Below are 26,207 nucleotides of genomic sequence, written 5' to 3'. Positions count from 1 at the left end.
TAGGAGGGGCTTCATATAATCCACTTCTAAGCAGATAATATAAGATTATAAATATAATATGAAATAATTACTGTGTTATAATAATACAGAACAATATAATCTTTAAAGCCAGTAGAGTAAATAAAAATCAACACTTGAAAGCAGGGAAATTGGAAATTCCCGAAAGGAAACAATCAGGGCCAGCTAACACCTCCCAACAAAGGATTCCCCCAGGCAGGAAGCAGACAGTCTTTGAAGCTGCAAGGCCATTAAATGCTAATCAAGGTGCCTAACTGCAGCATTCATACCTGCCACACTGAGACAATTAATTGCTATTCAAGCTGGCCAACCAAAGATTCAGCAAGGTAGAAAGCAGCCAGGCTTGCAAGCAGCAAGGCTATTCAGTGCTATTCAACCTGCCAACCAAGATTTCCCCTAGGTGAAAAATCCCCAGGCTTTGAAGCCATGAGGCTACTCCGTCCCATTCAACCTGGCCTAGCAAGGATGCCCTATGTAGAAAGCGGACAGGCTTTTAAGCTGCAAGACTATTAAGTGCAATTCAAGCTGGCCAAACAATGATTCTCCTACAAAGGAAGAAGCCAAGCTTCAAAGTGGCTCTTTGATTGAGGATACTACTCCAGCTCACCAAACAGGAATTCCAATAGTTATAACACAGCCAGGCATTGAAGCTGCAAGGCAATTCAGTGCAATTAGACCAGACCAACAAAGGATTAACTTGGTAGAAGGCAGCCAGGCTTTGAAGCAGTGATACTACTCTGTACTATTAAAGCTGACCAACCAAAGATTCCCTTAGGTAGCAAGCAGCCAGGCTTTGAAGCAGTGAGGCTATTTGTTGCAATTCTAGCAGCTCAAAAACCCATTCCCCTAGAATGCAAGTACCCAGCCTTCCAAGCAGCAAGGCTATTCCACCTACATCTAAAGCGCACTATGGATCCAAACAATGATGGATCTGGACCAAACTTGACATGCATACCCGATATACCCAAATGTGAATACTGATGGGTTTTGAGGGGATTTCGCCTGGACGTTCTGGAGTTGTAGGCATTGGGATTTATAGTTCATCTGCAATCAATGAGCACTCTGAACTCCACCAAAGTTGGAATTGGTCCAAGCTTGGCACACAGAACCCCCATGACCAACAAAAAATGCTGGAGGTCTTTGAGGAAAATTCACCTTGATTTGGTGGAGTTGTAGTTCACCTACATCCAGAGAGCACTGTGAACTCACACACTGATGCATCTGGACCAAATTTTGCACACATATTTGAAAAACCTCAAATTTTTCAGAAAAAGTGACATCTTTCAAATCTGAAAAACTTCCAAAATTTAGATATATCTGACCTGCCGGGTTTGGAAAAACCTCAAAATTTCCAGAAAAAGTGACGTCTTCCAAATCTGAAAAACTTCCAAAATTTTGATATTTTTGACCCGCCGGGTTTGGAAAAACCTCAAATTTTCCAGAAAAAGTGGTTTTACAAATCTGAAAAACTTCCAAAATGTGGATATATCTGACCCCCTCGGGTTTGGAAAAACCTCAAAATTTCCAGAAAAAGTGACGTCTTCCAAATCTGAAAAACTTCCAAAATTTTGATATTTCTGACCTGCCGGGTTTGGAAAAAACCCAGATTTTCCAGAAAAAGTGACATCTTCCAAATCTGAAAAACTTCCAAAATTTGGATATTTCTGACCTGCTGGGTTCGGAAAAACCTCAAATTTTCCAGCAAAAGTGACAAGGAATACTTGGTATTGTCAAAGGTTTTCATGGCCAGAATCATGGGGTTGCTGTGAGTTTTCTAAGATGTATAGCCATGTTCCAGAGACATTCTCTCCTAAAGTTTCGCTCACATCTGTGGCAGGCATCTTTAGAGGTTCCGAGGTCTGTTGTAAACGAGGCAAGTGGGGTTTATATATCTGTGAACTGTCCAGTGTGGGAGAAAGAACTCTTGTCTGTTTGAGGCAAGTGTGAATGTTGCAATTGGCCATTTTGATCATTTAATGGCCTTGTAGATTCAAAGCCTGACTGCTTCCTGCCTGAGGGAATCCTTTGTTTGGAAGTGTTAGCTGGCCCTGATGGTTTCCTGTCTGGAATTCCCCAGTTTTTTTTTAGTGTTGTTCTTTATTTATTGTCCTGATTTTATAGTTTTTTTTAATACTGGTAGTCAGATTTTGTTCATTTTCATGGTTTCCTCCTTTCTGTTGAAATTGTCCACATGCTTGTGGATTTCAATGCCTGCTCTGTGTAGTCTGTCATGGTAAAGTAGAGTCTCGGTTAACCAACCTTCGCTTATCTGACATTCTGTATTATCAAATGCAGTCTGCCTCCCACCCAGATCCACAGCTGTTTCTCTAGGCAGCAATGCGCAACACGCCCAACAATAACACAAGGGCAGCCACACTCCCAAACAAGTGGCAGACGTTGTAAAACATGATTTTTGGTGCTTAATTTGTAAAATCATAATGTAATTTGATGTTTAATAGGCTTTTCCTTAATCCCTCCTTATTATCCTAAATTTTTGCTTATCCAATGTTCTGCCGGCCAGTTTATGTTGGATAAGTGAAACTTTATTGTAGTTGTTAGAGTGGTCCATCTCTCCTGGCTTGTTCTTGGCCTATTTATTTATTTGAAAGGTTGTATTTCTAGTCTCCCACAAGGGCTCCAAGGAAATGAACAAATAAAAATGAATTAAAATACTATAAGGCAGGCATGGGCATACTTTGGTTTTCCAGGTGTTTTGGATTTCAACTTCCACAATTCCTAACAGCCAAAGTTTGCCCATGCTTGCTATAAGGTATCCTTATTTGTTTGCTTATGTGCTTCAGATCCAGTACGACCCTTTTATCTATGTTGATATCCAAAATTTCATTTCCCCATGCTTCAAAAATTTTAGTTCTGATGTTAAAAGCTTTGCATTGGGTGTCTACAACAAAGAAATCACCTGTAGAAGCTGCCTATCTTTGTAGGCAGCTGCTACAGGTGATTACTTTGTTTGCTGACACCCAACACAAAGATTATAATGTACGATTCCAGGAATGGATAGGGAGAAAATCCCATAGCCGTACAGAGAGCATGCACCCCACCCCAGTAGAGTTATAAAAAAAATATATGAGTATGAATACTGAGCTCAGGAGCTTTTCATAGCCAACAAGTAACAGTTTTACAGTGGGTGTGGGCTGACTGGCTGGCCCGGGTATTGTTTTTATGTGTGACATTATATGTCATAACACCATACATTCATCTCAGAGGGAAGTCATTTCTTCAGTCACCTTGGAGTATGCAAGTGTGCTTCTGGACAGCAAAGGAGGAGAAGCTTATAGTGAAGCGATGCTTTCTCTATGGAAAGAAATTCTAATTGAAACATTCCTGGGTTTGTAATATTTCCTAATGCATGTTGTATCATTAATGGGCATGAAATTATATTTGTAAGTGGGTTTGTCATTAGATTTGGTTTTTAAAAAATCGACTGGTTTGGTCTGACACTTCAGATAGAGGATGTTAGATTTTTAAAATGTTGCTGACAAATGCTCCACTGCAAACAAAAGAAAATACACTTACTTTAATTTATTCTATAAGTTATCTTTCTAAATTGCCAGGGAGCCAGAATACTTGCATTTGTGAATTCTAACAAATTGTAGAGCTGCAGGCAAAATAGTATTATAGTGTCTGTGTGACAATCATTTTTGATTTCTTCTAAATAATTAGATATGATTGGGGGATATTAACTGAGTGGAAATGACTAGAACCTATATTGGGATCTTAAATGACTCTTTTGTATTGATTATGGGAAGAGACTCCCAAAAGAGTGGTGATGTAAATTTGGAGATAGAGTAAACTGCATATAATGGTAACAGATCTTTTGTTGAACCCCAAAAGTTATTCACATGTTATGGATAAAATGAAGAAAGCAAAAAATGAGTTGTGAGATAAGGGAAACTGAACTGAAATTAATTTCAGAGACAGAGCCCCCTTCTACACTGTCATATAATCCAGATTATCAAAGCAAATAATACACACTATTTGCATTGAACTAAATTGTATGAGTTTACACTGCCATATAATGCAGTTCAAAGCAGATAATCTGGATTTTATATGGCAGTGTAAAAAGGACCCCGAGTGATGCAACGGGTTAAATCATTGAGCTGCTGAACTTGCTGGCTGAAAGATCAGCGGTTTGAATCCGTGGGATGGGGTGAGCTCCCACTGTTATCCCCAGCTTCTGCCAACCTAGCATTTTGAAAACATGCAAAAATGTGAGTAGATCAATAGGTACGGCTCCAGCAGGAAGGTAACAGCGCTCCATGCAGTCATGCCGGCCGCATGACCTTGGAGGTGTCTACAGACAATGCTGGCTCTTCGTCTTAGAAATGGAGATGAGCACCAAACCCCAGAGTTGGACATGACTAGACTTAATGTCAGGGGAAAACCTTTTTGCTAACTACAGCAAAAAAGCCTCTGACACATTTTGACACATCTAGTATGATGCCCCAATGAATTATTTCTGCCTCAGTCATACAGAATTCTCTGTTATTATTATGTAAGTCAATAGTTAAATTTTGAAAAGTTTTGCTATTATATGTTAAAACAAGGATAGGCAAAGGTAAACTGAAGGATGGTGGAGTGGCACACAATGGAAACGAGGGTGATGACTAGCGTACATGTGGATTTGAATAGCCTATTCAGGTTTAATGCTGCTACAGGTCAACAGGAATACAAGAATTAAACATTATATAAATATTATCTAGACGAGGCACATTCTTAAAAACTACAACCTTATCTTACACACTCATATGGCTTCAGCATGGCTTTCAGATTTTAAAAAGGGACAAGTAAATATAATAGGTGAAGTGCTTAAAAAATTGTATTCAAGTTGCATTTCCAAATAGGGGATCACTAGATGTCAAGTTGAAGCTGGAGATGTGGGTTTCATAGAAGCCCTAGCATAATAATATAATAATAACTACACTTTATTTATATTCCACCCTTCTCCCTGAGGGAACTCAGAGCAGATTACAGTATATAAACATGCAAACATTCAGTGCTTTGTTACAATGAAATACAATGAGACACAAATACACAGACAAAGGCAAAGGCTTCTCCTTTCATTTCTGGCTCTGGAGACGGTGCTCATTTCTGGCCCTGGGAGAGGTACTCTTCTCCATTTCCAAGCCAAGGAGTCATCTCCTGGTTCTGTGGCCGACAGGATTGCTTGGAGCGTCTTTTTGCCTTTTCCTGCCAAAGTGGTATCTATTTATCTACTCACATTTGCATGTTTTCGAACTGCTAGGTTGGCAGGAATTAGGGCTAACTGCGGGAGCTCACCCAGTCCCGCAGATTCGAACTGCCAACCTTCAGGTCAGCAGTTCAGCAGCACAAGGATTTAACACATTGCACCATTGCGACCCCATATTATCAAGACAATATGGCATTGTGTCATCACCTTTAAATGTGTTTGATAATTTAATGCTACTAAACTGGTTTCTTCAAGGAGATTATTGCATGAGCCTTGTAGCGTGCATCAAGAACTCCTTAAACATCAACTGAAGTACTCATGATCACACAACATCATTGTTAACTCATGTCTAAGTAGTCTTCCAGTTCTTTGCAGTCTATACTTTTCAATAAACAGAGAACAGAGAATAAACAAGCCCTGTTGCAGCGGGTTTGGGGACAATGATGTCTTTGTGGGTGTGTTAGGGGCATCACTTTCAATCACTTCAGTTCCCTGTCCCCAAACTCCTTGCCATTCAACTTCTATTTTAAAGTTTGGTCCCCTGGAAGTGTTTGCAAAATCAAACAAGATCTATTATAGACTATGCATAATATTTCCCTCTTTGTTTCAGGTTATATTTCCTGGTCTCTTTATTATGCCCTTCCACCAATGATTTATTATTTTCCTTTACAAACACTGAAACTTACTGGCTTGGAAGCCTTTGCTCTGGCATTCTTCTCTCCAGTGCTTTTAAACATTGGTCTGTTTTGGAGACTGGCAAACCAGAAATGCACTTTAGCTTTCCTGAGACTGGGTATGATTGGTGAGTATACTTTCGTAAAATATACAGGGTATTTGTGAGGGGCTCAGTTAGCAATAGCACGTAGTCTTGTGCCTTTGTATAGAATCGCTATCTGTTTCTGTTTCATTTGTACGGCCCCGCTTTTGTTTTCGAATGCTGCTTCCGAAAATGGGGCCTTTCCGAATGAGCTGTTTCGTCTGCAGAGCATATTGCAGAGCGTCTCTTGTTAGGCACTTGGTGCTCGGCGCTCAGCTGCAAGCCCTGGCAGTTGCAGGCTCTTTGGGCTTGCAGGCCACTCGCACACTCAAAGAACCCATGACTGCCAGGGCTTGCAGCTGATTACCGAGCGCCAAGTGCCTAGTAAGAGGCGCTCTGCACTCCATGCGGTGCTTGGCGCTTAGTGCTCAGCTGCAAGCCCTGGCAGTCATTGGCGCTTTGGGCCTGCAGGCAACACACACACTGTCTTAAAGAGAGTCTCTTTCTAAGTTACCCATAATGGAGCCTGAGGAAGAGCCAAGGGTTGCAAAAACAGCATCAGTGAGCCACAAACTGCATTTTGCCTATCCGGATTCAGAGACAGGGGTTTATCACATCAACCCTAACAACTCGAATGAATGCTGGAGAGAGCCTAAGGATCAGGGAAATGGTGAGACCCTCTAGCCCTAAAACTGAGGGGAAGGGAAGAGTGGGAAGCCTGTCCATTGCCACCAATGGGATGAAAATCAGGCGACCGAATGGTTACCTTTTGTTTTACTGCTTTTTCAGTTTTGGCGAAGGGTCTCCTGTATTGTGCCAAATGAATGAATGGCATGAAACAAAAACACAGATGAAACAAATAGACAAAATTTGGGCCCATGACTAATAGCCAGATGTAAAACCAAACCCCTGAACATTTTAAACATGGCATAAATCATTTTGAAATATGCATTTCTCTTTTCTCACTCACTGTTTTAAGTGCCATTACAATTCAATCAAGCTATTGCAATTTCTAAATGTATGAAGGAAAGGTGTGATGTAGCATTGGCTATCGTTTACTACCAATAAAGCAGTAAGAGAATCTGTAAAGAGGTCAGACCAAGGTGCCACTTCAAAGTAAATATACAAAAGATCTAGCAGTAATTGTATTAACATCTTAGTGGTAGGCCATAGCTGTAGGCCCTTTTTACACTGCTATATAATCCAGATTATCAAAATAGATAATCTACATTATCTGCTTTGAAATGGAATAAATTAGTCTACACTGCCATATAATCCAGTTCAAATCAGATAACCTGGATTTTATATGGCACTATAGAGGGGGCCTTAGAATTCACCTGAGTACCTTCTTGATCTCAAAGTAAGGAGCCGCGGTGGCGCAATGGGTTAATCCCTTGTGAACTGCTGACCTGAAGATTGAGTTACTGACCTTAAGGTTGGGTTGCTGAACTGAAGGTTGCTGGTTCAAATCCACGGGATGGGGTGAGCTTCCGTCTGTCAGCTCTAGCTCAGACATGAGAGAAGCCTCACAGTAACACATTCAGGCATCCTCTGGGGCAACATCTCTATAGACGGCCTATTCTCTCACACCAGAAGTGACTTGCAGTATGTTCTCAAGTCGTTTCTGACACAATTTAAAAAAAATCTCAAAGGAAGATAATGAAATGAAATTGATTTTAGTTTTTATTTTAGCTGTATTGTATCAACATCTATTTAAAGTTATGTAAACGTATTTCCCTTTCTAGGAAGCCTTGCTTCTTACCAGGCTCCAAATGCTTACCTTCGACTTTTGATCTTGTCCATGGGTGTCTCTTCATCGCTGGTGGTTCAAACAGTAACATGGTGGTCTGGAAATGGTTTGCAAAGGTATTGTGTAACTGTGTGAATTTTGTACCAAATGTATTGTGATCTTCTTTGATACTGCTGTAAAAAAAAAAAGAGCATGTTTTTATCTGAAAGTAACAGTTATCCTTATCAAAGTCTAAGTTGTGGTAATACTTTTATTAGGTCAACTAAGAAGGCACAAAAATATAACTGAAACTTTAAAAAAATTTACCTTCATACACAGCCATTTTGTTATTGTCATCATATTCCTTATAAATATTTGTAAAACATTGTATTTTTACAGATACTGCAGAATCTGGGGATTTATATTAGGAAAAATTCTTCTTCTTGTCATTCGGATTTGGTATACATCATTAAACCCACTCTGGAGCTGTACAGCTTTCAATGCTGCTGTAATGATTTTAGGTTTCATGGCAGTTCTTGAACGAATGCATTCAGGTGAGAGAACAAAAGCAATCCGTTTCTTTCTTGGGGCTTAAAAATGCAGTTCCTAGAACATCCCTGCCACGGCAGGAATTGGTTAAGGGATTCTGGAAAGTGTAATTCAAAAACACAACAGGTGTGCTTTCCACTTACATATGGGCTACTTGGATCTTGACTTGTCAAATAAATTCTGTATTAGAATATTGTTCTTCATGGACATTCTTAGGCCCCTTCTATACTGCCATATAAAATCCAGATTATCTGCTTTGATCTGGATTATATGGCAGTGTAGACACATATAATCCAAAGCAGATAATGTGGATTGGATTATCTGCTTTGTTAATATAGATTATATAGCAGTGTAGACGGGGCCTAACTGAAGACGAAGGGCCCTTCCACACAGCTATATAACTCAGAATATCGACAGAAAACCCCATAGTATCTGCTTTGAACTGAGTTATCTGAGACCACACTGCCATATATTCCAGTTCAAAGCAGATAATGTAGGATTTTATTCAGCTGTGTGGAAGGGGCCCAGGTTCAAAGAAAGATTTTTAAAGCACCGTTTTAAGCACACATATATTTTACCTCGCATCACTAGCTACAAACAGTGCAATTTAATTTAATGCATTAAGATGTCCTTAGAATTTCCTGAAACACATTTACTCATTCATATATTTTAGAAGGCAGATGTTTCCATGTGTGTATTCAATCATTTAGGTGCCAAGAGCCAGGCTGGTAATGTGGCAGAGGAAATTCTTCATCGATCTAACTGGATTTTATCAGGGATGGCTTTTGGCAGCCTTATGTTCCTTACTCTCTGGATTTTTGGAGAAGTCTCACTAATTTCTAGATGGGTAGTGAGTGGATTTCCAGAGCCTGGACCAGATCCTAACCCACATGGGTAAGCGTTGATTATTTTGATTTTCTTGTAAAGGAACTCAAAACTGAGAGTTCCAATCAGATCTAAATTATGTCATTATAGATCCTATTGTATAGCAGTTGAAGATATTGCACCCCAGCAGGAATTCACCTGGCCCTCAGCACCAACCAAGAATCCAAACATGAGATTAAAACAATTTATTGATAAAAACACATATAAAAAGGGGAAATCACTATAAAAAATTGTAAAGGCAAAATCCAAGAAATAATAAGGAAAAAGAGTCATATAAGCAATAAGCCAGACCAAACTGGTAACAGAAAAACAATCCAAAGGTAATATTCCAAACAGTTCAAAGCTGTTTCAGGGACAAAGTACAGGAACCCCAAAATCCAACATGAGAGTAAATCTAGGAAACAAGGATCAAAACATGAGCATGAATCCAAAAGCCAAACATCAAAACTTCTTATGCTAAGCATCCATAATCTTGGGTCTTGAAATAGGGCCTGAACTGGAAACAAGACTTGCTATCCTCATTTGTAAAGCGACGTGGCCTGATCTAAAATCCCATTCCAATGGGAAGCTTCTTGCACCTGAAATTCTCTCCCCTCAGAAGCATCCTGGTATGTCAGCTCCTCCCTCGACTGAGCTATCTCTCAAGTCATTATCATGGGTTGCTAAGCTCCTTGTGGGTGAAAAGTCCTCTCCCTGTCTGCTGGATTCCAAAACAGTTCCACTTTCAAACTCCATCTCAGAGACAGCATTTTGCTCTGAAACTCCCTCTTTTTCCTCATCTATAGATCCATCTATTACTCTCCCAGGCCCTAAAACCCCAATCTCCTCATCTTAACTTGCCTCTGCGTCTGTCTGTCTCAGTCTCTGTTTGATGTGTTTATGGGCATTGAATGTTTGCCCTATGTGTGTATAATGTGATCTGCCTTGAGTCCCCTTCGGGGTGAGAAGGGCAGAATATAAATCCTATAAATAAATAAATAAATAAATAAATAAATCTTAATTAGGCTGAACCACAACAGGAGATTTAGTAGTTGAGGCTGCTTTCCTGTGTTCAGTGGGAATAAGTCAATTGTTCCGTGGGATTTACACCAGAATAGACATGGTGAGGACTGTACTGCTTAATCTGAATCATGTTTCATTAGAGCAGTTTGGAAGAGCCTTGTACTGAGCATTCAAAGAATGAATGAAAAGAAGTAAACAATTTTTTCTCCAGTCAAAAATGAACACCACTGTGTAGCTATCCAGAAGTAGGGTGGGAATCACCATAGATGAAGGGGTAAGCTATTACAGTAGAGTCTCATTTATCCAACATAAACGGGCCGGCAGAATGTTGGATAAGCGAATATGTTGGATAATGAGGAGGCATTAAGGAAAAGCCTATTAAACATCAAATTAGGTTATGATTTTACAAATGAACCACTAAAACATCATGTTAGACAACAAATTTGGCAGAAAAAGTAGTTCAATATGCAGTAATGCTATGTGGTAATTACTGTATTTATGAATTTAGCACCAAAATATCATGATATATTGAAAATATTGACTACAAAAATGCGTTGGATAATCCAGAACGTTGGATAAGCGAGTGTTGGATAAGTGAGACTCTACTGTAGTTAATTTCAAAATAGACTACATGCATTAGGAAAGGGATGCAAAACTTCACATATTATTGCCCAAAGGGACACATTTCATAACAGGCTAAGAAACATGTCTAACCATAACAACTGTGATGACTCATGGGCCATGTAGTTCCGTTCCTAGCGCTGTTGTGGCAGATGAAGAGGAAAACTTGGGTTTTCCACCATTTCAGCCAGAATTGGAACTTTCCCAGCCTGATTTGGAGCCCTTGCACCTGCAAGAGGTTTGCCTTCCAGAAATCTGCCAAACAAGCCCTGAGTCAGAATCTCCCCCATTTTCTCGCCGTAGTTATTATCAACAACAAAAAGGAGTTCAGCAGGCTAATCGCAGAAGCCTGAGAATCGCAGCCAAGCATTCAGCTGATTAAGACTGCTTCCATGAGAAATTCTAGGGAGTCATGCATCTGGACACAGAGATTGACTTTCGGTTCTGATTCCCCAGAGAAGTGTTCTTTGGTGGGAAAACGAGACCCTATTTAGGTTCCTTGCCCCAAAGGAATCTTGCGGAGTCAATTCGTCAGCAACTGGAGTAGATTGTGTGTGGACAGCGCTACTCCCGTTTCCAAGCCTTCGTTCCTGTTTCCAAGCCTCGTTCCTGTTTCCAAGCCTCGTTCCTGTTTCCAAGCCTTCGTTCACGTTTCCAACCTTGCCTTGCTTCCCGGTCCTTGCCAAGTATTTACCACGGATCTTGTCCTTGTTCCTCGTTCCTCGTTGCCTTGTATCAAGCCTTGTGTTCCAAGAATCAAGTTTACTTCCTAGCCTTGCCTCAAGTTCCTTGGACTAAGAACCTTGTCATCTCCCCTCACTTTGCTTGGCAAAGTGGGTGTTTCGGTTATTGGATTACAACTTTGGACCTTAATATTTTATATTGGACATTGTTTTCCTGGACTATAATTGACCTTTCCTGAAAGGTCTTCTTCTGAACTACATTCTACACTTATTTTTATTGACTTTATATATTTCCTTAATAAAGATATTAGATAGATTCTGGCCTCTGTGTATGGTTATTGGTGCTCTGCAGCCTGGGTCGTGACAGTTTGACTCCGCCACCCTAAGCACCAATTAACCTAGGCCAGAATGTCTACCGGAGCCGGACCGGGGGCCCAGCCACTCAGCTATACCATCGACAAGGATGAAGTGGACCGCATCTGTGATAAGCTCAATGCGCAGGAGGGAGAAATAAGGGGATTGAAGGAACGCGGAATCCGTCTCCCGGCCCTGGCGTTGCCAACCAAGTTTTCTGGAGAAGCTTCTAAGGTTCATGTTTTCCGTCGCCAATGCCAGGCTTATATAGAGGCCCGTAATGCCGAGTTTCCCCAAGAAGACATCAAGGTGGCGTGGATCTACAGTCTCCTAGACGGGCCAGCGGCCAACTGGGCGACGGCACTGTTCAACCAAGTCTCCCCACATCTAAGATCAGCGCAACACTTCTTGGATCACATTAAGGCGACTTGGGGGATCGAAGACAATTTGGAGGCAGCCGGCCACAAACTCCGGCGCCTCTCCCAAGGGGACAGACCCTTGTCCCAGTACATAGCCGAGTTCCGAGTGCTGGCCCATAACACCGGCTGGAACGACATAGCCCTCAGAGGACAATTTCGGGAGGGTCTCAACATCGAGATGCTGGAGGAAATCTCCAAGGTGGATCCTCCACACTCCCTTGAAGGACTCATTGAACAATGTTTACGGGCTGAAGTCATGCTTGCCAACAGAAAGCAATGGATCCGAGGCCAGAGCGGCAGGGCTGGAGCGAAACCTCCCGCTCCCACCGGCGTCCAGCCGCGTCCAGTGTGGAGACCCCCGCCACCAGCCCCATACCCCAGAGGAAGCGAGGAGGTGCCGATGCAGCTGGGCAATGTGCGACCCAGATTAGATGCTGCCGAGAAGGCCCGCCGCCAACGCCTAAATCTCTGTTGGTACTGCGGGAACGGGGGCCACTTTGCCAGAGAGTGCCCAGCCAAAGGGAAGCCCGCCGCCCGTCTGGCGGCGGCGTCCTCCACGGAGACGAAGGCGTCTGAGGCGGCTGGCGTGAAGCCGGCGGGGGAAGCCAGCGACCGGGCGTAGAGAGGCTCGCCAACCCGGTCAAAAACCCCACTCAAGAGCCGCCAACCGGGGTCCTATTTCTCCTAGTGGTCACCTTGTGGTCAGCGAAAAAAGGACCCGTCATGATCCATGCCATGATAGACTCAGGAGCCACAAACAATTTCATTGATAGAGAGTATGCCGACTCTCTGGGATTACAATATCACGATTTCAAGAACGCCCGTGTGGTGCAGGCCATAGACGGCCGCCCCCTCAAGACAGGTCCAGTAAGCCAGTGGTCAGAACCCACCAGAATGTGGATAAGGGAACACATGGAAGAGATTTCCTTCTTTGTTACCGAGGTTCCCCACTTCCCTGTGATTTTGGGAATCCCATGGCTGACACTCCACGACCCAAACATCTCCTGGTCCAACAGAGAACTGCAGTTTGCTTCAAAATATTGCCAAAACCATTGTCTTGTAGCCAAGGTCTGCCATGCCACAGACGCTGAACCCATCATCACCTTGCCCAAGAAGTACTCAGAGTATTGGGACGTATTCAATGAAAAAGAAGCCGAGAGACTACCCCCGCATAGACCTTATGACTGTGCCATTGACTTGGTGGAGGGGGCCCCGATCCCGCGAGGACACCTCTACTCCCTGACTGAACCGGAGCAAGAAGCTCTCAGGGAGTTTTTAGAGACAAACCTCCGCAAGGGGTTTATTAGACCCTCTCAATCCCCAGCCGCTTCCCCAGTGATGTTTGTAAAAAAGAAGTCAGGGGACCTACGCTTGGTGGTGGACTATAGAGCATTGAACAATATCACTAAGCGAAACCGGTATCCCCTGCCCTTGATCTCGGACCTATTAGACCGGCTTCGAGGGGCCAAGGTTTACACCAAACTGGATCTTCGAGGAGCTTATAATCTAGTTCGCATCAGGGAAGGGGACGAGTGGAAGACCGCCTTCCAGACTAAATTCGGTTTATTCGAAACCCTGGTCATGAATTTCGGTTTGTGTGGAGCTCCCGCAACGTTTCAACATTTTGTCAACGATATCTTTCAGGATTATCTAGACCGGTTCTTGATTATCTACCTGGACGATTTTTTGGTGTTTTCTAGATCACAATCAGAACATGAGAACCACGTTAGAATGGTGTTACAACGATTGCGGGATCATGGACTTTATGCCAAGCTGGAAAAATGCGCTTTTGATCTACAAGAGGTAGATTTCCTGGGATATCGTGTCTCGCCACTAGGGCTCACCATGGACCCGGCAAAAGTTTCAGCAGTATTGGAATGGCGGGCGCCAACCAACAAGAAAGAGGTGCAACGCTTCTTGGGGTTCGCGAACTACTACCGCAAGTTCATTCCAGACTTTGCCCGCTGGTCTGATCCAATCACCAGCTGCATCCGTGGGAAGCAGCCTTTCCGCTGGACAGAGCAAGCAGAGAAAGGATTCCAGCAGCTAAAGAAATTATTCACGTCCCAGCCAATCCTTCAACACCCAGATCCTGAAACCCCTTTTGTCGTACAGGCGGACGCTTCCGATGTGGCAATTGGGGCTGTACTCTTACAACCAGTGGGAGATCATCTTCACCCTTGTGCCTTTTACTCCCGTCAACTGACCGCACCAGAGAGAAATTATACTATTTGGGAAAAGGAACTTTTGGCCATAAAGGCAGCCTTTGAAACTTGGAGACATTGGTTAGAAGGGGCCAAATTCCCCATTGAGGTCCATACTGATCATCGGAATCTAGAGCATCTAAGAACTGCCCGCAAGCTAAATCAGAGGCAACAACGCTGGGCTTTATTCTTTGAGCGTTTCAACTTCCAAATCCACTATGTAACCCCAGCCCAGACCAAGCAAGCAGATGCACTGTCACGGAAACCGGAATATGCTGCAGGGCGCAAAGAGACCTTTGAATCCCAACTGCTGCAGCCCGAGAACTTTGCCACGCTCACTGTGGGAAATACCAAATCCACTCTAATTGATTCAGCTCCCTCTACTCCAGGGCCCCTTTGTGCTCAGGAAATCAGGGCCAGTCAACAAGCAGATGCCTGGGCTCAGGACCAACTTCGCCAAGGACTACAGTTTCCCTTCTCGCTTAAGGATGGGTTACTTTGCTATAGAAACCATGTCTACATCCCTCCAGGACCGGGCAGGGAAAAGGCACTTCGTCTGTGTCACGACTGCAAGCCAGCAGGGCATTTCGGACTATTTAAAACCATGCATTTGATCCTAAGAGATTTCTGGTGGCCCAAGATCCGCAAGGATGTGGAAAAATATGTCAATTCCTGCCCAGTATGCCAGCGCTCCAAGACAAGAAGAGAGAAGCCCTCAGGGCTTCTGCAACCCCTTCCTACCCCATCTCGCCCATGGGAAATAATCTCTGCGGATTTTATCACTGATCTACCACCTTCCTGTGGATTCACCACGATCCTAGTGGTGGTGGATCTTTTTACCAAGCTAGCCCATTTCATTCCCTGCGATGGCCTCCCCACGGCCAAGGAGACTGCAGATTATTTCCTTCAACATGTTTTCAGATTGCATGGTTTGCCCAAGAGTTTGGTCACAGACCGTGGGTCTCAATTCACCTCTCGTTTCTGGAAAGCACTACAAAAACTATTGGGCATAGACTCTCGTTTATCTTCGGCTCACCATCCCCAAACGGATGGGCAAACTGAGCGCACCAATGCCACTCTGGAACAATACCTTCGCTGTTATGTAAACTATCAGCAGGACAATTGGGCTTCCCTGTTACCGCTGTCGGAGTTTGCCTATAACAATGGTGTCCAGGCTTCAACTAAAGAAACCCCGTTCTTTGCAAACTATGGCTTCCATCCACGTTTCTTCCCTTCTATTGTTGAAACCTCAGAAGTTCCCGCAGCAGAGGACTGGCTGCAGGAACTCACAGCGGTGCAACAACTTTTGCTCCAGCAACTGGACCAAGCCAAGGCGGACTATAAACGCCACGCTGACAAACATCGCCAGCCGGGCCCCGAAATCAAGGTAGGAGACCGGGTTCTTCTGTCCACTCGCTTTTTGCCCTCCCATCACCCTTGCCGGAAGTTAGATGCCCGTTTCATTGGTCCCTATCCGGTGGTGGCGCAACTTAACCCCGTGACTTTCAAACTCCAACTTCCGCGCTCTATGCACATTCATCCAGTGTTCCATCGCTCCCTGCTCCTTCCGGCGGATGGTGTGCGCCCTGATGCAGACCGGCCGGCCCCCCCTCCTGTTTTGGTGGATGGGGAGGAGGAGTTCGAGGTTCAGGACATTTTGGATTCTCGCTTTCATCGCCGCCGCCTGCAATATCTCATTGACTGGGTGGGTTTTGGCCCCGAGGAACGCTCATGGGAAGACGCTTCCACAGTCCATGCCCCCGATTTAACCCGCCGCTTCCATCAGACCTACCCCACCAAGCCGCGGCCTCGCGCCTCGGGGAGAGAGCCCTATTTTGAGAGGGGGCTTGAGGAGGGGGATAGTGTGATGACTCATGGGCCATGTAGTTCCGTTCCTAGCGCTGTTGTGGCAGATGAAGAGGAAAACTTGGGTTTTCCACCATTTCAGCCAGAATTGGAACTTTCCCAGCCTGATTTGGAGCCCTTGCACCTGCAAGAGGTTTGCCTTCCAGAAATCTGCCAAACAAGCCCTGAGTCAGAATCTCCCCCATTTTCTCACCGTAGTTATTATCAACAACAAAAAGGAGTTCAGCAGGCTAATCGCAGAAGCCTGAGAATCGCAGCCAAGCATTCAGCTGATTAAGACTGCTTCCATGAGAAATTCTAGGGAGTCATGCATCTGGACACAGAGATTGACTTTCGGTTCTGATTCCCCAGAGAAGTGTTCTTTGGTGGGAAAACGAGACCCTATTTAGGTTCCTTGCCCCAAAGGAATCTTGCGGAGTCAATTCGTCAGCAACTGGAGTAGATTGTGTGTGGACAGCGCTACTCCCGTTTCCAAGCCTTCGTTCCTGTTTCCAAGCCTCGTTCCTGTTTCCAAGCCTTCGTTCACGTTTCCAACCTTGCCTTGCTTCCCGGACCTTGCCAAGTATTTACCACGGATCTTGTCCTTGTTCCTCGTTCCTTGTTGCCTTGTATCAAGCCTTGTGTTCCAAGAATCAAGTTTACTTCCTAGCCTTGCCTCAAGTTCCTTGGACTAAGAACCTTGTCATCTCCCCTCACTTTGCTTGGCAAAGTGGGTGTTTCGGTTATTAGATTACAACTTTGGACCTTAATATTTTATATTGGACATTGTTTTCCTGGACTATAATTGACCTTTCCTGAAAGGTCTTCTTCTGAACTACATTCTACACTTATTTTTATTGACTTTATATATTTCCTTAATAAAGATATTAGATAGATTCTGGCCTCTGTGTATGGTTATTGGTGCTCTGCAGCCTGGGTCGTGACAACAACCTGATTGTCAAAATAGTTGTCAAATGTATGCTGAATCACTTTCTATGATTTTTCCCAAGAGGAAAGAAATTAATGCAATTTAAACTTTGTTTCCCCGATTTCTAACAAAACCATGGCAATCTTCTGTTCTCTCTCTTTTTTGCTTCAACTTATAGAGGTGTAGTCCTATTAGGACTGGCTCATGGAGTGATGCTTTCCTTTTGGTCTTGGTCTACCCCTGCACTTTGTGTCTGGTGTCTTGCAGGTAAATGTACTGTATGCTTTTGCTGGAGTCCTTCAACTTTATATAACCATGATTCTAAGCTGGAATCCTGCAAAAAGTAGAATTCACTTTTGCTTACATATATGGAGGTGAAACTTGCTGATCTCACCTATGCTGAAGTTTATGAACACATGTATGAGCTCCATTTAATGTTACTAGAGAAGGAGGGAATTCATAGCAAGTTAAAGATATTTTGAAGTGATGTGAGAAATTGTTAATTTGGGAAATTCAGGCAGTTCAGTGCAGATTTGTTGTTATTATTTGCTATCATGTCAGGCTAAACTGCAGTGGTTTGAGCATTGGGAGACCAGAGTTGAAATTCCCTCTTAGCTACGGAAACCTACTGAGTGACCTTTGGCAAGTCACACTCTCTTGGGGTCCATCCACACTGTACCTTTATCCCAGGAGCTCCCGGTTCAAAATGGAGGGTGGCTAAACAAGATCACCTGAAAATATAGGAAGAATCGCTACAAATCCCTGAAAATGCGAGATTTTCAGTTGCGAAAATATCCCAGTTCTGGCCGGAAAATTTGAATCTCTGTATGTCATTACGGAGTCCCCAGTGGCGCAGCGGATTAAACCGCTGAGCTGCTGAACTTGCTGAATGAAAGGTTGGCGATTCAAATACAGGGAGCGGAGTGTGCTCCTGCTGTTAGCCCCAGCTTTTGCCAACCTAGCAGTTTGAAAACATACAAATGTGAATAGATCAATATGTACTGCTTCTGTTTTACTGAAGTCAGAACCTGCTTTGCTTGCATGTGAATGCTGTTGTGTTGTGTTTATTATCAGTTGCGGGTCATGAAATGTCTTGGTGCTGTGTGCATTTGAATGAAAATTAAAAAATACTATCCCATGATGTAACATCATTTATGTTGTCTCTTTCTAGGGGCAGGAGGAGCTGCTGGCCTGCTTGTCTTACAAACATGGTATGCAGCCATTGCTGGTGACCTTCTTGCTGTCTTTACAATGTGCATGTGGCCACGCATAACCGGATGTTTTATTAATTGTTTACATCCCGGGAAAGCCATGGGTACTGCCATGTTCATGTTAGTGCTTGAAGTGTTCTTCTGTGTGTGGTGTACAGCTTACAAATTTGTGCCTGGTGGAATTTACGTTAGAGAAAAATCCCACATTCTTCTAGGTATGTTTGCTCTTTCTTAACCAAAAGAAATCATCAGATGTTCTGTGCTTGCTGTTTAGAAGGTGTAAAGTTGCAATTTAGAAGGTTTTCACCATCTTTCCCCATTTGTCTTGACACAATTGAAATTCAGCATTGAAAGGACATGATGACTGTCCTATCAAACTGCTTAGGTAGGCAGCAAGCTAGGCTATTAATGGTCAGGAGCTCAATCCAACCTGGGCTTTGATCCCATGACATCTCGGTCAATAGTGATTTATTACAGCTGATTACTAACCAGCTGCTCCGCAGCCTGGCCAAGATAATCTGCTTCAATAATCTGGATTATATGTCAGCGTAGAAGGGACTTCAGTTAATTTATAACAACTTCACTAATTTCTTAGCGTTTTCTTAAGCAAGGAATACTCTGGGTGGTTTTTCCAGTTCTTATCTCTGAAACTTGTGTTTCAAAATATATAGCCTACAACACCTGATATTCCTTAGTGGTCTCCCATCCAAGCTATTTCTAGAGTTGATCCTATTTAGCATCCAAGACTAGATGGGAACTGGCGCCTTTAGGATACTCATTTGTTTTTGTTAATGAACCTGGTTCAAACTTGGCACACAGAATCCCCATGACTAACTCAACCTACTGGAGAGGTTTGAGGGGAGTGACTCACTATAGTGGGAGCTGTAGTTTACCCTACAGCCAGAGAGCATACTGAAAAGTGGTTCTCAACCTGTGGGATAAGGCCCAGCAGTGGGCCATGAGAACAAAAATCCGGTCCATGAACCTCCTTCCTCTTCATTTATTTATGTTATTTATTTTATTTCTGCTTCTTTCTGCAGAGCTGAGCATTGCATTGGATAGATCACATCAGCTCTAGATTATTAAATATGGTTTTCTGTGGGCAAGCAGATGGCAACTACTGAATCATATGTCTGGATGACATATGTTCTGTATTAGAAATTAGAGCTGATGTGGTCTATCCAATGCAGTTTTCTGAATCAGCACCCCAAATAACCAAACCAAATCTAAAGTTGACCAAAAACTGATTCATAACCCTTTGGGACTAATGTTGGACAGTGGTCCCTGTTCAAGTTGGCCCTGGTCAAAAAAGTTTGGGAACCACTGATCTAGAGAAAATTTGCCTGACATAACAAACTTTAAGTACTGATGGAGTTTTTCGGGGTTAACCTGGCATGATTTGAGTTGTTGTTCATCCACAACCTTATGCATTTTGTACAATTAAAAATTGCTTTTTTTCAAATAACCGGGCAATGGTGGGTACCCAAGTTAGTACAGTAGAGTCTCACTTATCCAACATAAACGTGCCGGCAGAACGTTGGATAAGCGAATATGTTGGATAATAAGGAGAGATTAAGGAGAAGCCTATTAAACATCATATTAGGTTATGATTTTACAAATTAAGCACCAAAACATCATGTTATACAACAAATTTGACAGAAAAAGTAGTTCAATATGCAGTAATGCTACATAGTAATTACTGTATTTACGAATTTAGCACCAGAATATCATGATGTATTGAAAACATTGACTACAAAAACGCGTTGGATAATCCAGAACGTTGGATAAGTGAGACTCTACTGTACAACATAAAAATCCCAAATCTATCATATGTTTATTACAGGGATTGTCATGATGTTGATTATCTTAAACACGCTAGTTGACTGCAGGAAAGATCTTCACTGCCTGTTCAATGTAAAAAATAGTAACAAATTCCTCTTCAAACAAAATGAAAAATACATCAAATTATGTAAGTATAACCTTGTTTCATTCCAAAAAGCAAATTGGCGGTTGACTTTCAGAATATCAAAGCAGCAATCCTATGCAAACTAACAGGAAAACAAGTCTCATAGAATTCCATGGATTGTATGTGTTAATAGACACGTATAGGTATTATGCTGTCAACGTGCAGGATTGGGGGGCTATGCTGAGCACAAAAGATTTAATTACTGTAAGTGTTGGACCACTTTGGATGATATACTAAACTTGGTCCATAACTGTCATGAGGATCAGGATAAGAATGTAATGGAATATACAACAAAATACAAAATCCCCAAAAGAGTAATATTGTTATTGACCAACCAAAATGCAGAAAATACAGTATACAAAGTTTCAGAGCTTCACTGGCTTCTTCAAGGAAAGATGCTAAAAGTCATACAGAAGGGGAAAAGTGACAGTGTTAGTCACAGGCCTATGCTTAGTTTCAGATGTCATTTCTGTTGTTTGTTAAGAATGTTTTGGGCTCTCAATGCAGAAAGTGTCCCTTTGTGGCCACATGGGAACTAGGGGACACAGGGCAATCAAAGACAGGTAAAAATATTGAGGTGCTGAGGAAGAAAAGTAATGGAAAATGATCAGAGACCATTCTGCAAAAGAACGTAATATTACGTTGGCAAGAAACTGCTATGTTTTGCTCTGTTACAGAAGTTCTAGTATTATGGTTTGCTGAAGTCTGTAGGTTTAGTAAGTTATGGGTTAAACTCTTGTGCTGGCTGAACTGCTGACTTGAAGGTTGGGTTGCTGACCTGAAGGTTGGCGTTTTGAATCCGTGAGATGGGGTGAGCTCCCACCCGTCAGCTCTAGCTTGCAGAAACATGAGAAAAGCTTCCCAGCAGGATGGTAACACATCTGGGCGTCCCCTGGGCAAAGTCTCTGTAGTTGGCCAATTCTCTCACATCAGAAGCAACTTGCAGTATGTTCTCAAGTCGCTTCTGACACGATTAAAAATATATTAATAACAAATGTGTAGGCTCCTAATAAATCAATCCTTGTGTTAATGCATTATTTGTATTGTTCAAACATTCTTATCTTCCGTTTCTAGCTTTGTGGCTATTTGTTGGTATAGGTTTACTAGGATTAGGACTGCGATATAAAGTTTATGAGAAGAAATTAGGCCATGGGGTGAGTTATTTGCTCTGTTTGATTATACATTTTATTTATTTATTTATTTATTTATTTATTTATTTATTTGAGAAATGTATATCCCTCCTTTCTCTGAGCACAGACCCAAGGTGTCTACAACATAACAAAAAAAAATACAGTACAAAAGTTAGACAGGTAAAGGTAAAGGTTTTCCCTTGACATTAAGTCTAGTCGTGTTAGACTCTGCGGGTTGGTGCTCATCTCCATTTCTAAGCTGAAGAGCCAGCATTGTCCGTAGATGCCTCCAAGGTCATGTGGTCGGCATGACCGCATGGAGCAAAAGTTAAAACAATGCATAAAGTCATAAATATTTGAAACAGGGAACACAGTTAAAATCATATAAACATTAAAACCAAGATTAAAAAACATCAGAGCTTTCCTACAAGTTATTTGGCTTAATTAAACACTTTGTTGGTACGTGTTTAATATTTTATCTTCCTGAATATCTCCTGATAAAATAGTATTTTGGAACAAAGTGAATGGAACAATGTATAGAATGCTGTCTGGATGATGCGTTGCCATTCATCTTTACCATCTCCTACACTATTATGCATTATGTATCCTTCACAATGAACTGTATACACACACCCACACATACAACATGGTGCTTTCCTGATGTTCACACGTTAACAATACTGATCCCTGCCCTCAAAATCTTGCTATAGGGAAGATGATAGGGGTGGAAGATGTAAGGGAAACATGGGATGAAGCAAAAGCAGTTATTTAAGTAATGTTCAGTAGGGTTTATAGCTAGTGATGGAAACTGGCCTTATCCAACATTTCATTTGATGCCATTTGATACTGCTGCCATGAAAAGAAAACAATACTCTCTTCTTTTTCTCTTTTCAATTTATCTAGCCTCCAAAAAAAGTCTTCTCTGCATTGATTTGGCCATTCAGGTTTGGTTATGATAATGAAGGGTGGTCTAATCTAGAGCAATCAGCTATTCTGCTGAATCAAACAGGTACATCCAATAAGGTTATGATTTGACTGATTGATTGATCTGACTGATTGCACATTAGGCCTCCCATATCTTCTATCTGCTACAGAATGAACAAGGGTTTCCTCTATAACAGTGGTTCCCAACCTGTGGTCTGTAGACCACCAGTGGTCCCCAAGAACTAAAACATGGTTTGCGGCCTCAAAATTACTACATTGCTGCAACAAGACCGACTGGTCTTGTGAAACCTTCTTATAGTGCCAAGGCAATGGGATGTCAGTAGGGGAAAGGTGCGACAACAAGCCTCCTGACTGCTGCTTCTCCTCCTCCTTCTACCTGAGCGGAGCTGTTCCATGTGGCGCTTAGAAGTGGGGGAGCCTTGGTGTCTTTGTTTTTAAGGCATGTTCCTGGGATTATTTGGGGTGCTAATTCAGAAAAATGCATTGGATAGACCACATCAGCTCTAGATTATTGTCAGACACCTGGCAGCAGGGCACCAAGAACCATACACGGAGGCCAATCTCTATCTAATATCTTTATTAAGGAAATGTATAAAAGCAATAAAAACAAGTGAAGAATATAGTTCAGAAGCAGACCCTTCAAATGAGGTCAAATATAGTCCAAAATGTATTGTCCAATAAATGATATTAGAGTTCAAAGTTTTTATCCGATACCGAAACACAAACTATTGCCAAGCAATAGTGTGGGGAAATGTCTGAGTCTCAGGAGTCCTAGGTAGCTTGACAACAAGGCTGGATACAAGGCTGGATACAAGGCTGGATACAAGGCTGGATACAAGGCTGGATACAAGGCTGGATACAAGGCAAACAGTGATTCTTAGAACAAGGTCCGTGGTTAAAAGCAAGCGAGGCAAGTCTTGAATACTTAATCCGGGAAGCAAGGAACTGGGGTTACGAAGTCCACACACGATCTTACTCCTGAAGCTGCTCTGTTGACTCCGCAAAGATTCTCCCGCGTCAGGCACCTATATTGGGGTCTCGTTTTCCCGCCAACAACCTCTTTCCCTAGAGAACGGGAAGCGAAACTCAACTTTGTCCAGATGCAAGACTCCTTAGAATTTCCCAAGGGAAGCAGATCTAATCAGCCTGTTGTTTGGCAGCAATCCGTAAACTCCTGCGATTCTGTTCCCTGACTCCTCTGTCAGCACAGTAGGATTCTTTTCTAGGGAACGGAGGCGAGGAATGTCCAAGGTCTGTTTTACTGAATTCTTGGGGACAAACATCAACATCCGGCAGGTGAAAGGACTCCGGCTCTTGTTGAACCGGCGAAAACCCCATGTTTTCGTCTTCATCTGCCACGATGGCACTAGGAGCAGGACTACAAGGCCCATGAGGCATCACACTATCCCCTCTCCCAAGGCCCCCCTCATGCAGGGCCCCTCTCCGAGAGTCGCGGGGTCGCGGCTTGGAAGGGTAGGCCTGGTGGAAGCGGCGGACTAAGTCGGGGGCATGGACTGTGGAAGCATCTTCCCAGGAGCGTTCTTCTGGGCCAAAACCCACCCAGTCAATGAGATACTGAAGGCGGCGGCGGTGGAAGCGAGAATCCAAAATGTCCTGAACCTCGAATTCCTCCTCTCCGTCCACTAAAACAGGGGCGGGGGGCGGCCGGCTCACGTCGCGGCGTACACCATCCGCCGGAAGGAGGAGGGAACGATGGAACACCGGATGAATGCGCATGGAGCACGGAAGTTGGAGTTTGAAAGTCACGGGGTTAAGTTGTGCCACCACTGGGTAGGGACCAATGAAACGGGCATCTAACTTCCGGCAGGGACGGTGGGAGGGCAAAAAGCGAGTGGACAACAGAACCCGATCTCCTACCTTGATCTCGGGGCCAGGCTGGCGATGGCTGTCAGCGTGACGTTTGTAGTCCTCCTTGGCTTGATCAAGTTGCTGGTGCAAGAGTTCTTGCACCGCTGTGAGTTCCTGTAGCCAATCCTCTGCTGCAGGGACTTCTGAGGTCTCCACGATGGGAGGGAAGAAACGGGGGTGGAAACCATAGTTCGCAAAAAACGGGGTTTCTTTAGTTGAATTCTGGACACCATTGTTGTATGCAAACTCTGATAGAGGTAATAGGGAAGCCCAATTGTCCTGTTGGTAGTTTACATAACAGCGAAGATATTGTTCCAAAGTGGCATTGGTGCGCTCAGTTTGTCCATCTGTTTGGGGATGGTGAGCTGAGGATAAACGAGAGTCTATGCCCAATAGTTTTTGCAGGGCTTTCCAAAAACGAGAGGTGAATTGAGATCCACGGTCAGTGACCAAACTCTTGGGCAATCCATGTAGTCGGAATACATGCTGAAGAAATAAGTCTGCGGTCTCTTTGGCCGTGGGAAGGCCATCGCAGGGGATGAAATGGGCCATCTTGGTGAAAAGGTCCACCACTACTAGAATCGTGGTGAATCCAAGGGATGGTGGTAGATCAGTGATAAAATCCGCGGAAATTATCTCCCATGGGCGAGAAGGTGTGGGAAGGGGATGCAGTAGCCCTGGCGGCTTCTCCCTTCGCGTCTTGGAACGCTGGCATACAGGGCAGGTGTTGACATAATTTTCCACATCCTTGCGAATCTTGGGCCACCAGAAATCTCGCAGGATCAAGTGCATGGTTTTGAATAGCCTAAAATGTCCGGCAGGCTTGCTGTCATGGCACAAACGAAGTGCTTTTTCTCTGCCGGGGCCTGGAGGGATGTAAACATGGTTCCTGTAGCATAATAGACCGTTCTTACATGAGAAAGGGAAACGTAGTCCTTGGCGGATCTGTTCTTGGGCCCAGGCATCTGTCTGTTGACTGGCCCTAATCTCTTGAGTGAGAAGGGACTCTGTGGTTGGGGTTTTTGGGTTAGGAGGAGCTGGCTCAATTGAAGTGGATTTGGTATTTCCCACTGTGAGCGTGGCAAAGTTCTCGGGTTGCAGCAATCGTGTTTCTGAGGTGTCTCTGCGCCCTGCTGCATACTCCGGTTTTCGTGATAGGGCATCTGCTTGCTTGGTCTGAGCAGGAGTCACATAGTGGATCCGGAAGTCAAAACGTTCAAAGAACAAAGCCCAGCGTTGTTGCCTTTGGTTTAGCTTTCGTGCGGTCCTTAGGTGCTCCAAATTCCGATGGTCTGTATGAACTTCAATGGGGAATTTGGCCCCTTCTAACCAATGTCTCCAGTTTTCAAAGGCTGTCTTTATGGCTAAGAGCTCTTTTTCCCAAATGGTATAGTTTCTTTCCGGAGCTGTTAGTTGGCGTGAGTAATAGGCACATGGATGGAAATGTTCTCCCACTGGTTGCATCAGCACAGCCCCTACTGCCACATCGGAGGCATCTGCCTGAACAACAAAAGGGGTTTTTGGATCAGGGTGCTGTAGAATTGGCTGGGTCGTGAATAATCGCTTTAGCTGCTGGAAACCCCTTTCAGCTTGTTCTGTCCAGCGGAAAGGCTGTTTTCCTCGTATACAGCTGGTGATTGGGTCAGACCAGCAAGCGAAATCTGGGATGAATTTGCGGTAGTAGTTTGCAAACCCCAAGAAGCGCTGTACTTGCTTTTTGTTAGTTGGCGTCCGCCATTCCAACACGGCCGAAACTTTTGCCGGGTCCATGGATAGCCCTAGTGGCGAGACGCGGTATCCCAGGAAGTCTACTTCTTGCAAATCAAAGGCGCATTTTTCTAACTTGACGTATAGTCCATGATCCCGCATGATCGTTGTAGCAC

The 26,207-nt window shown here is 43.5% G+C and overlaps 1 protein-coding gene across 1 annotated transcript in view; it reads left to right on the top strand.

Moving 5' to 3' along the window:
- The first annotated feature begins 2,015 nt into the window (after window positions 1–2,015).
- The window catches only part of cwh43 (cell wall biogenesis 43 C-terminal homolog), a 36,585-nt gene continuing 12,393 nt past the window's right edge, over window positions 2,016–26,207 (top strand). Inside the window, exons 1-10 of the mRNA XM_003225318.4 lie at window positions 2,016–3,364; window positions 5,838–6,029; window positions 7,730–7,850; window positions 8,113–8,288; window positions 8,973–9,156; window positions 17,382–17,470; window positions 18,375–18,629; window positions 20,258–20,383; window positions 21,455–21,534; window positions 22,414–22,519. Coding sequence (XP_003225366.3) covers window positions 3,199–3,364; window positions 5,838–6,029; window positions 7,730–7,850; window positions 8,113–8,288; window positions 8,973–9,156; window positions 17,382–17,470; window positions 18,375–18,629; window positions 20,258–20,383; window positions 21,455–21,534; window positions 22,414–22,519 — 1,495 coding nt within the window. The 5' untranslated portion in view covers window positions 2,016–3,198. The remainder of the gene's footprint in view (window positions 3,365–5,837; window positions 6,030–7,729; window positions 7,851–8,112; window positions 8,289–8,972; window positions 9,157–17,381; window positions 17,471–18,374; window positions 18,630–20,257; window positions 20,384–21,454; window positions 21,535–22,413; window positions 22,520–26,207) is intronic.

Source organism: Anolis carolinensis, chromosome 5, assembly GCF_035594765.1.
Source record: "Anolis carolinensis isolate JA03-04 chromosome 5, rAnoCar3.1.pri, whole genome shotgun sequence".
Taxonomy (NCBI): Eukaryota; Metazoa; Chordata; class Lepidosauria; order Squamata; family Dactyloidae; genus Anolis; species Anolis carolinensis.
This window is presented reverse-complemented; position numbering and strand designations above follow the sequence as displayed.